A 19934-nucleotide genomic window follows, 5' to 3' on the forward strand; every position below is an offset into this window, starting at 1 on the left:
AGTGGCCACATAACCTGTTAAGGTGACTGCAACTTGATACGTGACTATGGGCAATTAAACATGGTAACATAGTCACATATTAAAACTGGAGCAAGAGTAGGCCATTCGGCCCCTGGAGCTTGCTCTGCCATTCAGTTATATCATGACTGATGATCTACCTCAGTGCCATTTTCCTCCATTTTACCCATATCCCTTGAAGCTTATACTATCTAGAAATCTATGAACATACTCCATGATAAACCTCCACAGCCCTCTGGGATAAAGAATTCTAAAGATTTACCCCCTGGTTTGAGACCATCCCCCCCCCCACCCCCCAAACCAGGAAAAAATCCTGCATCTACCTTGTTGAGCCCTGTAAGAATTTTCTATGATTCAATGAAATCACCCCTCATTCTTCAAAACTCTGGACTACAGGTGCAGTCTACTCAATCTCTCCCAATAGGACAATTCTACCATCCCAGGAATCAGTCTGGTGAAACTTCGTTGCAATAAACTGTTGGACAGTATTTGATTCTGTGGCCAATGTTTAGTTAACTGTGGATTTGAATGAAGGTCCTTCAAATCCATCTGCAAAGTTGAGAGATCTCATTGTTTTAAGGATGAGCTAGTGTTTGTGGAATTAGTTTGTTGGCCTCTGTTGAACAAGCTCAGGTTGGGACAGAAATAAGAATGAGTGACTGTATCATTGGACCCTGCAGTCATGTGACTGAAACAAACTTTCAGGAACTGCAGTTTAAAATACTCTGAACAAAGCAAAATCCAGCAGAGAAACATCCGAAACCCTAAGAAACATCTGAAACTGCAGCTTCCAATCCACCTGAGAACAAATCTGGCTATTTATCTAAAAAAGGCTTTGTAGCTGCATGAGAATCCATTGTTTCTAAAAGATCTTCAATCCAACTGATTGAAGGAGTCTGACACCTATGTCAGATTCCTATTTATTGACTACAGCTCAGCCTTCAACACTATTATTCCCACGAAACTCATCTCCAAACTTCATGGCCTGGGCCTCAGCACCTCACTCTGACTGGATCCTGAACTTCCTAACTCACAGATCACAATTAGTAAGGATAGGCAACAACAACACCTCCATGATCATCCTCACACCGGTGCCCCACAAGGCTGTGTTCTCAGTCCCCTATTATACTCAATATACCAATGACTGTGTGGCCAAATTCCCCTCCAATTCGATTTTCAAGTTTGCTGACGACACCACCATAGTGGATCAGATCTCAAACAATGACGAGACAGAGTACAGGAATAAGAGAGAGAATCTGGTGAACTGGCGGCACGATAGCACAGTGGTTAGCACAGTGGTTAGCACTGCTGCTTCACAGCTCCAGGGTCCCGGGTTCGATTCCCGGCTCGGGTCACTGTCTGTGTGGAGTTTGCACATTCTCCTCGTGTCTGCGTGGGTTTCCTCCGGGTGCTCCGGTTTCCTCCCACAGTCCAAAGATGTGCGGGTTAGGTTGATTGGCCAGGTTAAAAATTGCCCCTTAGAATCCTAAAATGCGTAGGTTAGAGGGATTAGCGGGTAAATATGTGGGGGTAGGGCTGGGTGGGATTGTGGTCGGTGCAGACTCGATGGGCCGAATGGCCTCCTTCTGCACTGTAGGGTTTCTATGATTCTATGATGGTGCAGTAACAATCTCTTCCTCAATGTCAACGAAATTAAGGAGATTGTCTTCGACTTCAGGAAGTGTAAAGGAGAACACGGCCCTGTCTACATCAACGGGGATGAAGTAGAAAGGGTCGAGAGCTTCAAGTTTTTAGGTGTCCAGATCACCAACAACCTGCCCTGGTCCCATGCCCATGCCGACACTATAGTTAAGAAAGCCCACCAACGCCTCTACTTTCTCAGAAGACTAAGGAAATTTGGCATGTCAGCTACAACTCTCTCCAACTTTTACAGATGTACCATAGAAAGCATTCTTTCTGGTTATTTCACAGCTTGGTATGGCTCCTGCTCTGCCCAAGGCTGCAAGGAACTACAAAAGATCATGAATGTAGGCCAGTCCATCATGCAAACCAGCCGCCCATCCATTGACTCTGTCTACACTTCCCGCTGCCTTGGCAAAGCAGCCAGCATAATTAAATACCCCACACACCTCGGACATTCTCTCTTCCACCTTCTTCCATCGGGAAAAAGATACAAAAGCCTGAGGTCGCGTACCAACCAACTCAAGAACAGCTTCTTCCCTGCTGCTGTCAGACTTTTGAATGGACTTACCTTGCATTATGTTGATCTTTCTCTACACCCTAGCTATGACTGTAACATTACATTCTGCACTCTCTTGTTTCCTTCTATATGAACGGTATGCTTTGTCTGCATAGCGCACAAGAAACAATACTTTTCACTATATTAATACATGTGACAATAATAAATCAAATCGACTAAAGTATCAACTCAACTCAGAAGGCCTGCATCAATATAAAGGCTGAGCTATAAATTTAATTTTTATAGTTACGGCTTTAATTTCACTTGTATCTAATGAATACATGAATGATAGTGTGAGTATGATGATTGAGGTGTTGAGTTTCAAACATCTGGGGCAAATTAGTGATTATAAATAACCTTTATTTAGTTTATTTAGAATTAAGAAAAATCACTCAAGTTAAGGACATGCATGTAAACATCCTGATTACAGAGTGAAGGGACCACATTAATTCTATCTGTAACAAGATGAAGCTTTTTTAAAATTAGTGTCGCAAGCATCACTACCACGGTGGCACAGTGGTTAACACTACAGCCTCCCAGTGCCAGGGACCTGGGTTCAATTCCAGCTTCGGGTCACTGTGTGGAGTTTGCACATTTTCCCCATGTCTGCGTGGGTTTCCTCCAGGTGCTTCAGTACCCCCCCCCCCCCATTTCAAAGATGTGCAAGTTAGGTTGATTGGCCATGTTAAATTGCCCCATAGTATTAGGGATTAGCAGGGTAAATACGTGGGGCTGTGGAGATGGGGCCTGTGTGGGATTGTCGGTGCAAGCTCGATGGGTCGAATGGCCGCCTCCTGTACTGTTGGGATTCTATGAAGTAGGCTTACATTGACATTGCAATGAACTATGAAAATCCCCGAGTCGCCACACTCCGGCACCTGTTTGGGTACACTGAGGGAGAATTTAGCATGGCCAATGCACCTAACCAGGACTGTGGGAGGAAATCGGAGCACTTGGAGGAAACTCGCGCAGACACGGGGAGAACATACAGACTCCGTACGGACAGTGACCCAAGCCGGGAATCGAACCCAGATCTCTGGTGCTGTGAGGCAGCAGTGCTAACATCTATGTCATTGTGTCACCCTTGGCTGTTTGTCAGCAGCCTGACCAAAACCATTTGTGACAAAAAACAGAATTTTAGCGTCAACTTGAATATCACAAACTTCCATCCTTCAGCCATAATTGAAAGAACTTTCCTTCAGTCCTGCTTGCTTTATTACCTTCCCTCACCGTTTGGAGTTTACTTCTAAGATCTTTACCAAGCTAATCCAACTGAATTTTTAGCATCCTGTCTTAGTCTTATTCTTTCGAATCTGTGCCTCCGTATGTTCCACCTCTCTATAAAGTGCCTCCTGATGTTTTCCATATTAAAGGTGGTAAATAAGTACAAGTTGTTGTAATTAAGTGTATCATGATTGCATGCCAACATCACCAAGATATTTGAATTTGTAGATCATGTCAAACAAATTCATTGCTGATAGTTCTTGAAAACAGCATAAGGACTCTGGTTTTAAACATGATTGGTGTTTTTGATACTTGCAGAACAAAAAATTTGTAGGTGTAAAGTTCAAACTTGCAGTAGAACAATGTCCAACAGCAAACATGACGTAGAAGTTTTGAACATGGTCGTACCAGGGATGGATCAAGATGTTTCAGCAGTTTTTTAAAATCATGCTAAAAAGTGCCTTAATTTACAATCACCTGCAGCACTTGTGGATTGTCCCTTCAATATTACAAGCAAACAACACTCTAATTGAGTCCATTTCTTTTCAGAGTAAATCAGTTTTGGCGTAGCCATGTGCAGATGTATTTAGTGCAAACTTTTCTTCACCCAGTCTTGGTTTTTATTTCTTTAATTTAGTACTATAATTTCAATGAATGCTGCAGCTTTCAAAGCAGTAAGTGTACCCTTGGATCGTGTATTTCTAGTGTACTCTTGTCCCATTAATCAGAATTGATTTTACTTTTTTAAAAGCTCTGAGCTTGCTTTGCAGTCATGAAGCCTACAAAGGCTATTGAGGGTGGAATTAACATGGGCTAATTATTAAAGATCCTTACGTTGTCATTCAGAAGACAAGATGGAGTTTAATGCGGAGAAGTGTGAGGTAATTCACTTTGGTAGGAATAACAGATGTGTTGAGTATAGGGCTAACGGGAGGACTTTGAATAGTGTGGAGGAGCAGAGGGATCTAGGTGTATGTGTGCATAGATCCCTGAAAGTTGGGAATCAAGTAGATAAGGTTGTTAAGAAGGCATATGGTGTCTTGGCGTTTATTGGTAGGGGGATTGAATTTAGGAGTCGTAGCGTTATGTTGCAACTGTACACAACTCTGGTGCGGCCGCACTTGGAGTACTGTGTGCAGTTCTGGTCCCCACATTACAGGAAGGATGTGGAGGCTTTGGAGAGGGTGCAGAGGAGGTTTACCAGGATGTTGCCTGGTATGGAGGGGAGATCCTATGAGGAGAGGCTGAGGGATTTGGGATTGTTTTCGCTGGAAAGGCGGCGGCTAAGAGGGGATCTTATTGAAACATATAAGATGATTAGAGGTTTAGATAGGGTGGATAGTGATAGCCTTTTTCCTCTGATGGAGAAATCCAGCACGAGGGGGCATGGCTTTAAATTGAGGGGGGGTAGTTATAGAACCGATGTCAGGGGTAGGTTCTTTACCCAGAGGGTGGTGAGGGATTGGAATGCCCTGCCAGCATCAGTAGTAAATGCGCCTAGTTTGGGGGCGTTTAAGAGATCCGTAGATAGGTTCATGGACGAAAAGAAATTGGTTTAGGTTGGAGGGTCACAGTTTTTTTTTTTAACTGGTCGGTGCAACATCGTGGGCCGAAGGGCCTGTTCTGCGCTGTAATGTTCTATGTTCTATGTTCTATGTTCTATTCCTCTCACTGCTCCATGAGATGAGTCATTTTATTCCAAATAGTCACTTTCATTTTGAAATTTGAAACCTGTAACCAGTGGTTGTCATTTTCGATTTTTATTTGTTTTTTTGTTAACTAATATTGTATAATTAACAAAGCTTGTGTTTTGTATGTTGCATTTAAACAGATGAAGACTTAACAATGTTGAATTTGATTTGCAGGTCAGTGTTGAAGTTCTGGTGGAACATCCTTTTTTTGTTTTTGGAAAAGGCTGGTCATCGTGTTGCCCGGAGAGAACCTCTCAACTCTTTGGTTTGCCATGTTCCAAACTTTCTGTTGGTGATGTTTGCATATCTCTTACACTGAAAAATCTGAAAAATGGCTCTATAAAGAAAGGACAAGCTATTGACTCGACAGGTGTCTTATTGAAGCACCCAAAGAATTATAGTATATCTGAGAACAGGCCCCGGCACTTAGAGCGAGAGAATGGGATTGTTCAGGGAAGTGTACCAGTTGTCTCAGAAAATGGCAAACTGAAGTTTTCTGAAACCATTACAATACAGTCTGCAAGGTCATGGCTCAACAAAACAGAGGTCGGGAGGCCTCCAAAGAGGAAAAGGAGGTGGTCTGCTCCCGAAACACGAAAAGTAGAGAAGACAGATGAAGAGCAGCCATTGAATCTTCCCAAGCCTTCCTTCATTCCTCAGGAGGTTAAGATTTGCATTGAAGGACGGTCCAACGTAGGCAAGTGAAGGCACTATGGGGAGCGGCGGAAGCTCAAAAAAAATTAAATCTATAATACTGTACTGTAGACTTAAAGCTAGAAAAAACCCCAGTATTTACATGTTATCTGCTTGTTATTTTAGTTTTTTGTTAATAACATGTTGTAATAATTTCAAATGGTGTTAAGGAGGAGACTGGTAACTATGTTCTTTCCACATAGCTCTGACTGTTCACTGTTTATTGAATGCTCTTATGAAAATTCTCACCAGGATTATTCCTATCATGATTAGAATCCATTAATGTCTTCTCTGGTACTGTTTTTTTAATTCAGTTCATATTTAGTGATGATTGGTGCCACTTTCTTTTTCCCCATGCTCACTTGAATGTTGTGCAACACAACAAAGTGGCAGAATGGTCTTTAAGCACTTGCAATTCAGTAATATTGATTTACTGGGTAACTGGTCTGAATGCTCAAAGTCATACCAAAATGACAAGTTTAGTATTATCTTGTAAACGCTGTCATCCATATAGAGCTAGATACTGAACTTTAAAGGAAATGGAAACTGAAGAATGATGATGTCTAGAAGATGTGAGTCCAGAACGAATTGTCGATTCAAGTTGTTTGGACGAATGAGAATCATTTATCTTGAATCTTGTGTGAATGATTATGTATGGTAGCAGTAGTCCACTGAAGACTGCTTGATCAGAAAGCACTTTTTAAATGTAATGCTTCAAAAACGGGAAAAGATCCTAGAGAGTTGAAACAAAAGCTGGAAGAGAAATCTCTATCCAGTGTTTAACTGTTGTACTTTTAAAGCATTTGGCAATTTGCACACCTCGAGAGTCAACAATCATGCAGTGAATCTGTCAGTTGTTGTTTTTTTTCTCCCCCCTTTTTTTTGAAAAAGGGGAAACTTAAAAAAAGATGTAGCGATCATTGTTTGGCCTGCCTTAGCATTGGGACCTTCCCACAGTGTTGTTTCATGGGATATTGAGTTGAGTGGTTGACTCAAAAGTCTGTCATATCTAATGAAATTAATCTCTTAGGACAGCTCGAAAGGATTTTGGTAGTTGGTTCCAGTAACTTGCCATTTTAAAAATATCAAGCTCCTCAATAGCAGATCTTTCAAAATTGAAGATGGTTTCAAATCGTGTAATAAAAGGTTTCTTATCTACTTATTATATATTACACATGAATGTCAGTGTACACCAGTGATATCTTATGATTTTTTAAAAAAAATGTACAGGATTTTACTCATTCAAATCTTTGTTCTCAGTCATCTTCAAGTAGAGCTTAAATTAGAATGTTTTAGTTTGAGATGCACAGTGCGTTTCTGAAGCACGACACAAAAACACTTAAAATGTCATTCATTCGAACATGCAGTATTTAAAATGAACAAAGCGTCCTTTGATGACTTTTCTTTGTTTCGTAACAGGTTCTCAAACAAAACTGAAAACTGTTGGAAGTGAACAGGGGGTGATGACTTTTTTAATTTGTGCAAGTAACTTGAAGTTTAGCTAGCATTGGAAACTCTAATTTCTTGGCTTTTAGCTGGCACTTGCATCTTTAAGATTGTATTCCAAAGCTGTTTCAAGATCTTAATGGGAGGTAGGGCGGCAGGGGGTTGATGAAACAAAAAGCTAGAGTATCGCAGAAGTTCATTGTAATTAAACCTCTCAGCGATGCACCAAAATAGCTGGGCAGGTTTTCAGTATATTGCACATTCACATTGCTTGGTAATGATAAAATGGAGTTTCTGCTCAGTAAATACATCAGCCCTCTCATTAACTTGCTCAGGGCAGTCACATTCTTTTATTTTTCTTAATGGTAGATGGTAAGAGGTAATTGAAATGGCGGAACAATGGAGTTAGAGATACATGTAAGATTTTAGGTAAAATAATCAGTACCACTATACATAGGTGATTTTTTTTCCCCAGCATGGAAGCAGGGACTCATTTAACTGACTGACTGGTTCTGCTTAAGAAACACTACAGGAAATAGTCAGGCACAACGCAAACAATTTGGTTAGTTATTTTATATTGATTTGTAAGTAAGAATTCCAGTTCTATTAAAATGCTTGGTCACACCATTTGATCCAACCGCCTATTACTCTGAATTTGTTTGCTTGTGCAGTAACCTTTTGTTAAAAGTGCCAAGTTTAGTCTGATAGTTCACATCTTTTAGCTTACATTTGAAAAGAAATATTATTTGCAATTCTCGCTAATCATTGTACTGCTGCCTTTTTTTAAACTGAGTCCCTGGCCTCCTTTTTTTTTAGAAAGAAACGAAGCTGGATCAGAATGCAAGGAAAGCTTTTTTCATTTACAGTATAACCAGATCAGCCATGTGCCTCTACAAAGTCTGATTTGCAATAGTTAACTGACAGCAGGCTATTTTTTAAAAGTTTGTAGTGGACAAAAATAAAACAAGAACTCACACAAAGGTAGTCAGGGTAATCCCACCTGTATGTAGACAGTTATACATATTTACTGACTGTTCCTATAATAGTAGAGATTTCCAACTACAACACCTTTTTTAATTTGTCTGGACAGGATGATTGGAGAGACCTGTAGAACCCTTTCACACCTCTTACTCAGGGATGGGGCTGGTGTGCATGTGGAACACTGATGTAACCGGAAGCAGCACTTTCACTAACTCTGAAGCCTAATTTCTTTTTAACAGACCTAGCCTCAAATATTGTTACCTTACTGATCGGATCATCATAGCACTGCATCTGGTTGGGACCTTGCAAACAAACTGCTTTCGAAAGGTTTAACAGTGAAGGCTCACTCATATCGATTAGTACAGGTAACATGAACCTATTGCACATGGAGATTTGAATGTTGGTGGAAGGTTACTCAGTTTTTGAAAGACTCAGATACTGTTTAAACTAGCTTTGACTTTCATACCTTGTAATTGTAATATATTTGAGGGGGGAAAACCATTAAAGAAGTTGAAGGTTCAATTTAGTTGTACATTTTAATTTGTAATGTCCAGGAGATTGATCTGTTCAGGCTGTGGCGAGGATGAAGTACTGTACAAAGAGGCTTTAGACGTGCAGCCAGTTTGTGAATAGTTCCTAAATATGAACTGCTGCTCCTGAGTTTGCTATGTTTTTGGTTGTTAGTACCTATTGAAAGTTTTAAGTCTTCCATTGAGAATCAATTAGAGGCGGCAATTGTCTTTTTTGTTTTCTTCATGGACTGACTAAGCTGTGGTCACCTAATGGCAATGGCCAGTAGATGCAGGAAAATGGGGGCGGGAAAAATGTTTTGCACCTTACTGATGATGAGAGTTTTTTCAGTGCATAAATACATAGTTAAGAGCTTTCATTGTGAAAGGGGGACGTTTTCCGTACACGTGCGTATTCTATGTAATTCCAGTGTACAATATTGTACTTGCACTAGCTTTTTTTAAACAATTATACAAATGGAAGAATTCATATTCTATTTTCTAATCGTGGTGTGTCTATTTGTAGGATACACTCGGGTCTGTTGAATTTTATGGTCCCTTTCTTTGATGGTGCTTGCAGGTTTTCTAGTTAGAAGTTATTTCATTATTATGATAATATTTGATCCAGACTTTGAACAAATTTTGTTTTAAAGAAATTGTCTGTATACCAGTACAAGTTTATTGTTTCAGTATACTCGTACTAATAAAATAACAGTGCCAACCGCAACTGTTTCCTCTAGTTGCTTGCTTCCAGTTCTGTTTTTTTTTGCTGCACTTTGTATCAGTCACTTAACTTCATAGCCTCCATCACATAGTTAAGTGGTTTAGTTATGGAGCACACAGTGGGTTCATTATTATTGATGGGTTACTGGAGACGGTAATACCAATTTGTTGTGATCCAATTTCTGTAATGTATGCATATCCTTCGAGGGAATGGACAAAATAAAGAACCGCAAACTACAAGTCACAAAATTACAGGGTAAAAATTGAAATTGTATAAGAAACTGGTTTTAAAAAGTAGACGGTGCTTTTAATATTGCCGTGTCTGTGTAACAAAATTTGCAAATCAAGGAGTTAATTTTCCTAATATGGATCCCTCAACCAAAATCACTAAAGAAAAACTGGTCATTATCTTTGCTGTGTATAAATTGGTTGCTGCATTTCTTACACCAGAAATTGTATTTCAAAAAGCTTCTCTCAAAGTGCTGGAAATACTCAGCGGGTTTGGCAGAATCTATGGAGGGTTAATAGAGTCGAATGCTGAAGAAGAAATTTGATGGGTTTATGACATTGTGGGGGTGGGGAGGGAGAATAGAAGGGAGGATTTGGGATAGAGTAGATGTTGGCACAAAAGGCGAGTGGGGTAACAGTGGTAATGACACATTTGTCGAGATTTGAGTGTGAATGGCAGAATAATGAACAGGAAAGGAAAACCATGGAAAACAGGATTCACACTGGCACATGGCAAAAACACAATCAAAATCGGGGACAGAATTCAAGGTTATTGCTGAATCTAGAAGTCTATAAAGTGCCTATCAGAAGGTGAGGTGCTGTACCTCAAGTTTTCATCTACTGCCTCTCTCTCCCCCCCCCCCCCCCCCCCACCCCCCACACACACACATTCACTCTGTTGTTGACAGAGCTGTCAACTGTATTGAATCCATTTTCTGCACATCCACTCTCCCTCTTTTCCTTCCCGTCCAGTGATTCAATAGAGTTCCCCTTGTCCTCCCACTTTCCACCCATCAGCCTCCACATTCAAAGGATCATCCTCTGCTATTTATGCCACCACCAAACACATCTTTCCCTCCCCTCCCTGTCAGCGTTCCGCAGGAATCATTCCCTCTGCAACACCATGATCCACTCAATTAGCCCCAACACCTTGACCGCTTCCTTTGGCACCTTCTCATGCAATCGAAGGTGTAACACCTGCCCTTCCTGCTGCCCAAACCATTCCATATGAAGCAGCAATATACTTATACTTCTGTCACTGTAGTTTACTGTATTTGCTGCTCATAATGCAGTCTTCTCTACATGGGGAGACCAAATGCAGATTAGGTGACTGCTTTGTGGAACATCTCTGCTTAGTCTGCAAAATGACCTTGAGATTCTGATTTCTTGCCATATTAATTCTCCACCTTACTCTCATCCTCACATTTTGTCAAAATAAAAGCAAATTACTGCGGATGCTGGAATCTAAAACCAAAAGAGAAAATGCTGGGGAATCTCAGCAGGTCTGGCAGCATCTGTAAGGAGAGAAAAGAGCTGACGTTTTGACTCCAGCTGACCCTTTGTCAAAGCTGAGCTGCCAGACCTGCTGAGATTTTCCAGCATTTTCTCTTTTGGTGTCTCATTTTTGTCCTTGGCCTGCTGAGGTGTTCCAGTGAAGCTCAAAACCAGCTACCAGTTAGGCACTGTGCAAAGTGTGAACATAAGCAATAGGAGCAGGTGAAGAACATACATCAAGCTTGATCCTCTGCTGTTCAAAATGATTAAGGCTGATCTTAGGCTTCAATTTTACTTTCCGCCATTCCTCATATCTCTTGATTCCATGTGGGTCCAAAGATCTCTTATTTCAGCCTTAAGTATAGTCAATGATGAAGCATCCACAACCATATGGGGTGGAGAATTTGAAAGATTAGTACTGTCATGATTAAGCAACAATTCATTGGAGAAGGGGAAATGTCATCCTGCAACTTGCTCAGACAAAAGTGAACTTTTTCTCTATTGTAGATTCTCAGCTTCAACTAAAGCCAAAACTAAAGCAGTCTGTCCAAATTAATGGCAACTGACTGAAATAGATCAACTTCACTTTCAAACTGCATTTCATTTTGTGGAGTTAAATTAACTTTTTTTATGAACTAAAAATGTGAAACCTTTTTGTGTTGACTCATTTTTCTGTTGACAAACGTTTTGACTGGCATTTGGAAGAATGCTGACATGAGAATGCAAAGCACTGCAGTTCTGTTGTTGCACTTCTCAGGTCATTGCTGATTATCTACTTTGTGGGCTGTCTAAAATGAAGACATTTTACTCGAGGGGATTGCCCTTGGACTGCACCCTCTCAAATGTGGAGAAATCATAAGCTAAGAGCAAGTTTTATATGCTAAAAGCGGCTGTATATAAAAAAGACAAGTTTTGCAATTAATATTCTATTTTTCAGCAAGCAGAGATAATTCTGTAATACAGTAGTTTTGTAGCATATAGGATACTTGTGTTGATATAGTTCACTTTGTCTGATCACCCTTCTTCCTACAAACACATGACCACCTATGACACACTGATGGTAGTAAAATCATGCCTTTGTATTCTCTGAAGAACCATTTCGTCCACAACTTATTGCCATAGAACAAAATTTGTACTTTATAGGTTACTCCAGTGACTACCATTTCAAGACATTGCTGACTGTGGTACTTTCCACATTTTCAGTGTGGTCCCCACCACACACAAACTGTTGTGTTGGAAATAAATATGATCACTAGAGTGGAGGGAGGACCTGAAACTGTAGAGATGTGCACTTTATAGACCTGAAAGTTGCCAACTTTTGCCAATTCTAAAATTAGGTAGGAAAAAAATGATGAATTGGCTTCAGAATTTATTAAAATATATAATATTGTCCTAGTATTTCCTACTGTAGTTTCTATCTTCCTAGAAATCCTGTGACATTCATGTGATGTGTTTGATGTTCTGCAACTTGCTAATGCTTCACCAAGAAATTGTGAATCATGATATGCAGTTACTGCCTGTAATTGTTTCAGTTTGGGAGTTCACAGGAAAAGTTAACGTGGGTGTGCTTTATGCACTAATGTTACTGAAATGAATGGGGGAACTTGGCATTTAAAGGGCAAAATTCTGATTCTGCAGTGATCTCAGCAAAAAAAGACTTTTTTTTACCTCACATTTTCTTTCACAATCTCAGGATATCCCAGAGCTTTCCAGATAATTAAAAAAAATCCTGAAGTGCGGTCACTAATTAAGGAAACCCAGCAATGAGCACATGGTGAGGTTCCAAAAACAGCAGTATGATGATCATGACCATGTAAGGTTTTCAGATTGGTTGATAGATAAATATTGGCCAAAAGACTGGCACAAACTCTTCTGCTCTATTTGAATCTATGTCCACCAGAGGGCAGATGAACTTCAGTTTAAGGTCACATCTGAAACCTCTGACAATACCTCCTGGTACAATAGTATTGTAAGGTTACTAGTTATCCAGAGGTCTGAACTAATGCTTCAGAAACGTGTTCAAATCTCACCACAGCAGCTGGTGGAATCAATTAATACAATCAGAATAGCATGCTAGACTTATTAATAATTATGAATCTAGATTTGTTGTAAAAACCCATTTCCCCGAAGGGAGGAACCCCTTTTGGCTTGTATATGACTCTTAAGTGTTTTGTGAAACAGCATTGCAAGTCATTCAGCTGCATCAAACCACCACAGAACTAAAGCACTGTGAATGTACCGAAGCTATATGGACAGCTGTGATCCAGGAAGATTTACCACCACTTTCTCGAGTGCAGCGCAGTAGTTAGCACTGCTGCCTCACAGTAAGAAGTTTAACAACACCAGGTTAAAGTCCAACAGGTTTATTTGGTAGCAAAAGCCACACAAGCTTTCGAGGCTCTGAGCCCCTTCTTCAGGTGAGTGGGAATTCTGTTCACAAACAGAACTTATAAGACACAGACTCAATTTACATGAATAATGGTTGGAATGCGAATACTTACAACTAATCCAGTCTTTAAGAAACAAAACAATGGGAGTGGAGAGAGCATCAAGACAGGCTAAAAAGATGTGTATTGTCTCCAGACAAGTGTCTCCAGACAAGTGCTCAACACAAGTTAACAAGATGAAACAGTGCCAGGGACCTCAATTCCGGCCTTGGATGACTCTGTAGAATTTGCACATTTTCCCTGTGTTTGCATGAGTTTCTTCTCTCAGTCCCACAATGTGCAAGGTTACAGGGATAGGGTGGAGGGGATGGTGGGATGCTCTTTTGGAGCCAGTGTAGACTCGATGGGCTGAATGACCTCTTTCTGCACTGTATGTATAGATTCTATGGTTCTAAGTAGGTAAGATCAATAAACAATAAGATCTATGACACTCGCATCCCAAGAGCAAATATAAAAAATTACATTGCAACGCTTCCTCAGTACTGAACTGAAGACTAAAATTTCTGCTGAAGTGTTATTTGAGCCCACAGTCTATGACTCATTAAACATGAGTGCTACCAATTGAGCCATGATTCTCGCCTGAGTATAACTTTGGGAGCTGATGCTACAGTGTTTATACTGGTTAATATATAGATTGTTTAAACTACCCTATACATTTACCTGGTCTGGATCATTTATGACTGGACTTAATACCAACTAATAGACAATTGTGCCCAGGCACCCAGATTAGAAGAAGAGGTTGCAGAAGCTGAGAACGTTGACACAGGTAAAGTGTAGGTTCAGGATTGATTGTACTTAAGTATGGGATACTGTTAACTTATCAGACAATTAAATGTCAGCATGTTTAAAAGTCAACGATTCTAGATGAAGGTGGATGAAAAGAAGATTTCATTTTATCTGCTTTAAGTAGAAAGTTGTGAATGCAGATAATGACTGTCGAGAAAAAATGTGGGGGCTGATTGTACTGAAAAATTCACGACAGGTAAGTATTTGGTTCAAAATTTAATGGTGGTGTATGAAAATACCATATGATCTATTTGCTCAACACAAGTTAACAAGATGAAACAGTGATCATTTCTGTCCTGTACATTTCTATATTCCTTTGGTCATTTAGGCCATTATCTGGATCCTGCTGACTTGAAGCTGTTTTTAAAAAGAGATACAACTATGCATAAAGTTTAAGCATCTTTGTCACCTATTTCTATAAGTTGTATATGATCAACGTTCTGGAATTTTTAAAATGACTTTTCACTTGTTATGCGGGTTGATTTGCTTGCAACGCTAAATATAATCAAACCTTATTAAGTAGTCGCTATATGATTTGAATATTTAGCTGCTTAATCCAGATTAACGCTAAAAACAGATCAAAATTTAGCTATTACAAATGGAAATCATGTGGCTAACCCATTTCCTGCATGGTAAAACCAGTCAGTTTTACTTGCCCAATTTCAGTGAAAGAATTCACTATACCACCAAAGGGTTAATAATAGGAATTGAAATGAACTACACAGTTAGTTTCTACTTTCATAATTTACTGCTTAAAAACGTATTTCAAAACAAAATTAAGCAATGTGATGTATCTTGAAATACAAAAAGAAATAGTATCAATTCAAAAAAGATTAAAATTGGCACATAGATCTGGTCAATTCCATTCCTGTAATATCACTATTACATGTAATATGTAATATCATGTAATATCATGTAATATCACATGTAATATCACTACTGCCAGCATCAGTAGTAAATGCGCCTAGTTTGGGGGCGTTTAAGAGATCCGTAGATAGGTTCATGGACGAAAAGAAATTGGTTTAGGTTGGAGGGTCACAGTTTTTTTTTTTAACTGGTCGGTGCAACATCGTGGGCCGAAGGGCCTGTTCTGCGCTGTAATGTTCTATGTTCTATGAGGGAGCTCAAATGAACCATTTGTTTTAAGTATTTAATTTTTCATTCCACATCCTCAGACAATATACAGTTTTTTAAGCAGTATTGTATAATTAAAAATACTTCAAATAACTTACATTAAAGTTTTATAACATTCATAATTGTATACCCCTGAGCAGTGATTGTGAGGTTTTTATGCTAGGCAGACATGCCCCAATTTTTAATACCTGAAAAGAATTTGGTTGAAGCAATTATTGGTTTTTCACTTTGAGGTGTTATCTTCAGTGCTTCACAGCAAAAGAATATTTTTCACTGTACAGAAAGAGAAAACATTGCAAACCTCACAAGATCCTACAGACAATGGGTCCAATTTTTTTTTTAAAAGCTTCAAACCAAATAAACAGCAAAATATTATTGCAGGATGCAAAAATGAAAATTACATTGAAGTACACGCAAGCTTTTGCATGAGACATCACTGCAGAAATGGAACTCTGCAGTTTAATTTGCCATGAGAGCCCAGGCTAAGAAAACATCTGGTTAGACTGCTGTGTTACTCGGATAAATGTTGTCCTCCTGCTGAGTTCCTTTAGTTTAGCGGCTCCCACATAGGTGCAGGTAGAGCGTAATCCCCCTAAAATGTCAAGGATTGTATTCTCCACATCTCCTCTGTATGGAACCTCCACTGTTCTACCTTCTGAAGCCCTGAATGGAAAACAAATGAACATTGTTAGGTAAGAGCTTACATGTGAAAGGAAGTGGAGATGTCGGTGTTGGGCTGGAGCAAGATGAGAGGTCACACGACATCAGGTTATAGTCCAACAGCTTTATTTTGAAATCACAAGCTTTTGGAGCATTGCTGCTTTGTCAATTCATGCTCACTTCACCTGACGAAGGAGCAGTGCTCTGAAAGCTTGTAATTTCAGATAAAGCTGTTGGACTATAACCTGGTGTCGTGTGGCCTCTCATCACGTGAAAGGGAGAGAAAAGATAGATGGTCTGACCTGTATTTCCTTGCCACATCTACCGGACAGTGTAACTGCCTGCACTACCCCTTTCAACCACTAATAATGCTAATGTGGGGGAAGGCAACAGAACAGAATCTGCAATCAGCCTCAAGAAAATTGCGTAAAGCTCTTCCCTCACTGCAGATGCAATCAAGCAATTTCCAGGAGAACTTGGTGGCCTTCAGGAGGCACAGGAGAGCTATGCAACTCGCATTTAATCCCTGTGCCGCCACTAAATTCCGGTGGGTTCAGGGATAACTTGTAAGTGGCTCATCAATGAGTCTAATTGATATTTCACCATGAACCGGCAAGTTAAGTGCATTCTGCTCTCCAGTTTAGTTGAAGGAGGTTTTCCTGCCACTGGCAGACTCACGAGCCACCTCCCACACAATTCAGTGGGCCCAGCTGACATTATTTCCACTGTGATGGGCTGGATTAAGTTCTGCCCATTTACTCCATTTCCCTCACTAGCTAATGTATCCAAGTTCATCAAGTTAACCATTATGTAAAAGTCCCAGTGGATAAAGCTCTCCCATACAAACCAGAAATTCCTGGATGTGATGGCCAATTATGAATGAGTTAACTCATCTCAGGGGTAGCTGCAGTTAGCTTCAGAGTGTCTCAGAGGGAAGGAGACAGAAGGGGAGAAGGAAACTGAATGTTCTATTGTTTAGAGAAAGAGTGGCTCTAGTATTGTTATGGTGTGCAGTTATGATATTATACATTTTTAGAAAACTGTTTAAAAGGTTACATGTTTTTTAAAAAACTTGGACTGAGTTTGAAGAGTGTTTTAAAAATAGCTCCCAGCTACTGGACAGAATTGTGGATTCCGAGAGAACAAAAGACTATTCTTTAATTATGGTTCACTGTGGTCTTGTTCAGTAAATAGGAGTTTTATTGACACCTCATTGTAAGGATGTAAATTGTGCCCTGGTCAAGATAAAAGCTGAGAACCACAGGTAGGAGAAGAGTTGTTTAAAGTGTTGGTATCTTATTTGGGAGATGACTTGACATTTTGAATAAGTGCATTATAACAACAGCCATCTTGGCTTACCTACAAAAAGCATTGAAAAAGACAGGCAATGACATACCATATAGAATCATACAGTGCAGAAGAGGCCCTTCTGCCCATCGAGTCCACACCGACCTGAACTCGCGCCTAATCCCATCTGCCAGCACTTGGCCCATAGCCCTGAATGCCATGATCTGCCAAGTGCTCATCCAGATATCTTTTGAAGGATGTGAGGCAACATGCCTCCACCAGCCTCCCAGACAGCGCATTCCAGACCGTCACCACCCTCTGGGTATAAAAGGTTTTTCCTCACATCCCCCCTAAAACTTGAACCTATGTCCCCTCATGATTGACTCTTCAACTAAGGGGAACAGCTGTTCCTTATCCACTCTGTCCATGTCTCTCATAATCTTGCACACCTTGATCAGGTTGCCCAGCAGTCTTCCCTGCTCCAACGAAAACAACCCAAGCCTATGCAACCTCACTTCATAACTTAAATGTTCCATCCCAGGCACCATCCTGGTGAATCTCCTCTGCACCCCCTTCAATGCAATCACATCCTTCCGATAATGTGGAGACCAGAACTGCACACAGTACTCTCACTGTGGCCTCGCCAAAGTTCTATACAACTCCAACATGACTTCCCTGCTTTTGTAATCTGTACTCGATTGATAAAGGCAAGTGTCCCATATGCCTTTATTACCACCCTACCAACATGCCCTTCTGCTTTCAGAGATCTGTGGACAAACACGCCAAGATCCCTTTGTTCCACAGAACTTCCTAGTGTCCTACCATTCATGGAGTACTTTCTTTTCAAATTACTCATTCCAATGTGTATCACCTCACACTTTTCAGGATTAAATTCCATCTGCCACTTATCTGCCCATTTGACCATTCGTCTATATCTTCTTGTAGCCCAAGACCCTCCGCCTCACTGTTAACCACCCGTCCAATCTTTGTAATCTGCAAATTTGCTAATCCTACCCCCCACATGGTCATCAATGTCATTTATATAAATGACGAATAATAGGGGGTCCAACACAGATCCCTGTGGTACGCCACTGGACACTGGCTTCCAGTCACTAAAGCAGCTTTTTGACATCACCCTCTGTCTCCTACAATTAAGCCAATTTTGAATCCACTTTATCAAATTACCCTGCATCCCATGTGAATTTACTTTCTTTACACGTCTCCCACATGGGACCTTGGCAAAGGCTTTGCTGAAATCCATATAATCTACATCGACTGCACTACCCCTGTCTACATACCTGGTCACCTCAAAAAATTCAATCAAATTTGTTAGGTATGACCTCCCTCTGACGAAGCCATGCTGACTATCCCTGATCAAGCTTTGCCTCTCCAACTGGAGATAGATGCTCTCTTTCAGAAGTTTCTCTAATAGTTTCCTTACCACTGACATGAGATTCACTGGTCTGGGTTATTTCTACAACCTTGCTTAAATAGCAGAATCACGTTAGCTGTTCTCCAGTCATCTAGCACTTTCCCTGTGGCCAGAGAGAAATTGAAAATTTGGGTTAGAACCCCTACAATCTCCTCCCTTGCCTCCCACAGCAGCCTAGGGCACAATTCATCTGGACCTGGAGACTTATTCATTTTGAAGGCTGCCAACACCTCCAATACCTTGTCCTTCCCAATGTCAATTTGCTCATGAACCTCACAATCTCTCCCCCTGAATTCCATTCAATGTCCTCATTCTCTTGGGTGAAGACAGATGTGAAGTATTCATTCAACACTCTACCAATGTCCTCTGGCTCCACCCACTGGTTGTCCTCTCGGTCCCTACTCTTTCCCTGGTTATCCTCTTCCCATTGATATACCTATAGAATGTCTTGGGACTTTTCCCTACTTTTACCACACACAACCATCTTGAAGAAGGTTCAATCCAAGGAGAGACAGAGAAAGACATCTAGAAACAGCCGCGGTTTCTGCTCTAAGTAACTAGGCAATTTGAAAATGTCACACCTGCAGAACCAGAAGAAACCTTCTCACTGTAAACCCTGATTCCATCTACTAAACTCGCCTGTTCAAGCAACATTTGGTAATTTGACAGTGGAAGCCTATGCCGCTGCAGAGGCAACACTACACCTCAAGATCTTCACTTCAGACAACGGCGCACCCCAACTTCAAAACATGAGGCCTACACCAAAACTTGATTTGTTTTAAAGTATTTTATCCTAATTTGTAACTGAACCCTGCGTATGTGTTAGTATCTTTATCTTTTAAGTAACTGCCACAAAAATATGGAATAAACCAACATTTCTTTTTATAAAAGTAAAAAGACTTCACTATGGGGCTGTTTAAAATTGAACTTTTCTCTCCCTAGGTAAGAAATATACATGACACACACATAATTACATTGTTCATGGGTGACGAGAGAAATGACCTGAGTTCTGGAGATCAAGCTATAGAATCAATTTAGGTAAAGATAAGAAACTGTAAAGGTAGGAAGTCACTTGTGGGAGCAGTTTATAGGCCCCCTAATAGTAACCACACAGTAGGATGGGATAGATGGAAATAAAAAATCTGCGCTTGTGAGAAAGGTATGGTAATAATCATGGCTGATTTTAATCAATACATAGAT

At 40.3% G+C, this 19934-nt stretch overlaps 2 protein-coding genes across 8 annotated transcripts in view; one reads left to right on the forward strand and one right to left on the reverse strand.

The window, feature by feature from the left end:
* atxn1a (ataxin 1a) overlaps nucleotides 1-9501 on the forward strand; it is a 345727-nt gene extending 336226 nt beyond the window's left edge. For all 6 annotated transcript variants that reach the window (XM_078241326.1, XM_078241370.1, XM_078241345.1 and 3 more), the window contains one exon: nucleotides 5308-9501. In XM_078241326.1, coding sequence (XP_078097452.1) covers nucleotides 5308-5838 — 531 coding nt within the window. In that variant the 3' untranslated portion in view covers nucleotides 5839-9501. The remainder of the gene's footprint in view (nucleotides 1-5307) is intronic.
* Nucleotides 9502-14424: 4923 nt separating this feature from the next.
* Nucleotides 14425-19934, reverse strand: part of gmpr (guanosine monophosphate reductase) — an 82954-nt gene continuing 77444 nt past the window's right edge. For both annotated transcript variants that reach the window (XM_078241406.1, XM_078241416.1), the window contains one exon: nucleotides 14425-16018. In XM_078241406.1, the coding sequence (XP_078097532.1) occupies nucleotides 15838-16018 (181 nt within the window). In that variant the 3' untranslated portion in view covers nucleotides 14425-15837. The remainder of the gene's footprint in view (nucleotides 16019-19934) is intronic.

The sequence above is a fragment of the Mustelus asterias genome, chromosome 2, assembly GCF_964213995.1.
Source record: "Mustelus asterias chromosome 2, sMusAst1.hap1.1, whole genome shotgun sequence".
Classification (NCBI taxonomy): Eukaryota; Metazoa; Chordata; class Chondrichthyes; order Carcharhiniformes; family Triakidae; genus Mustelus; species Mustelus asterias.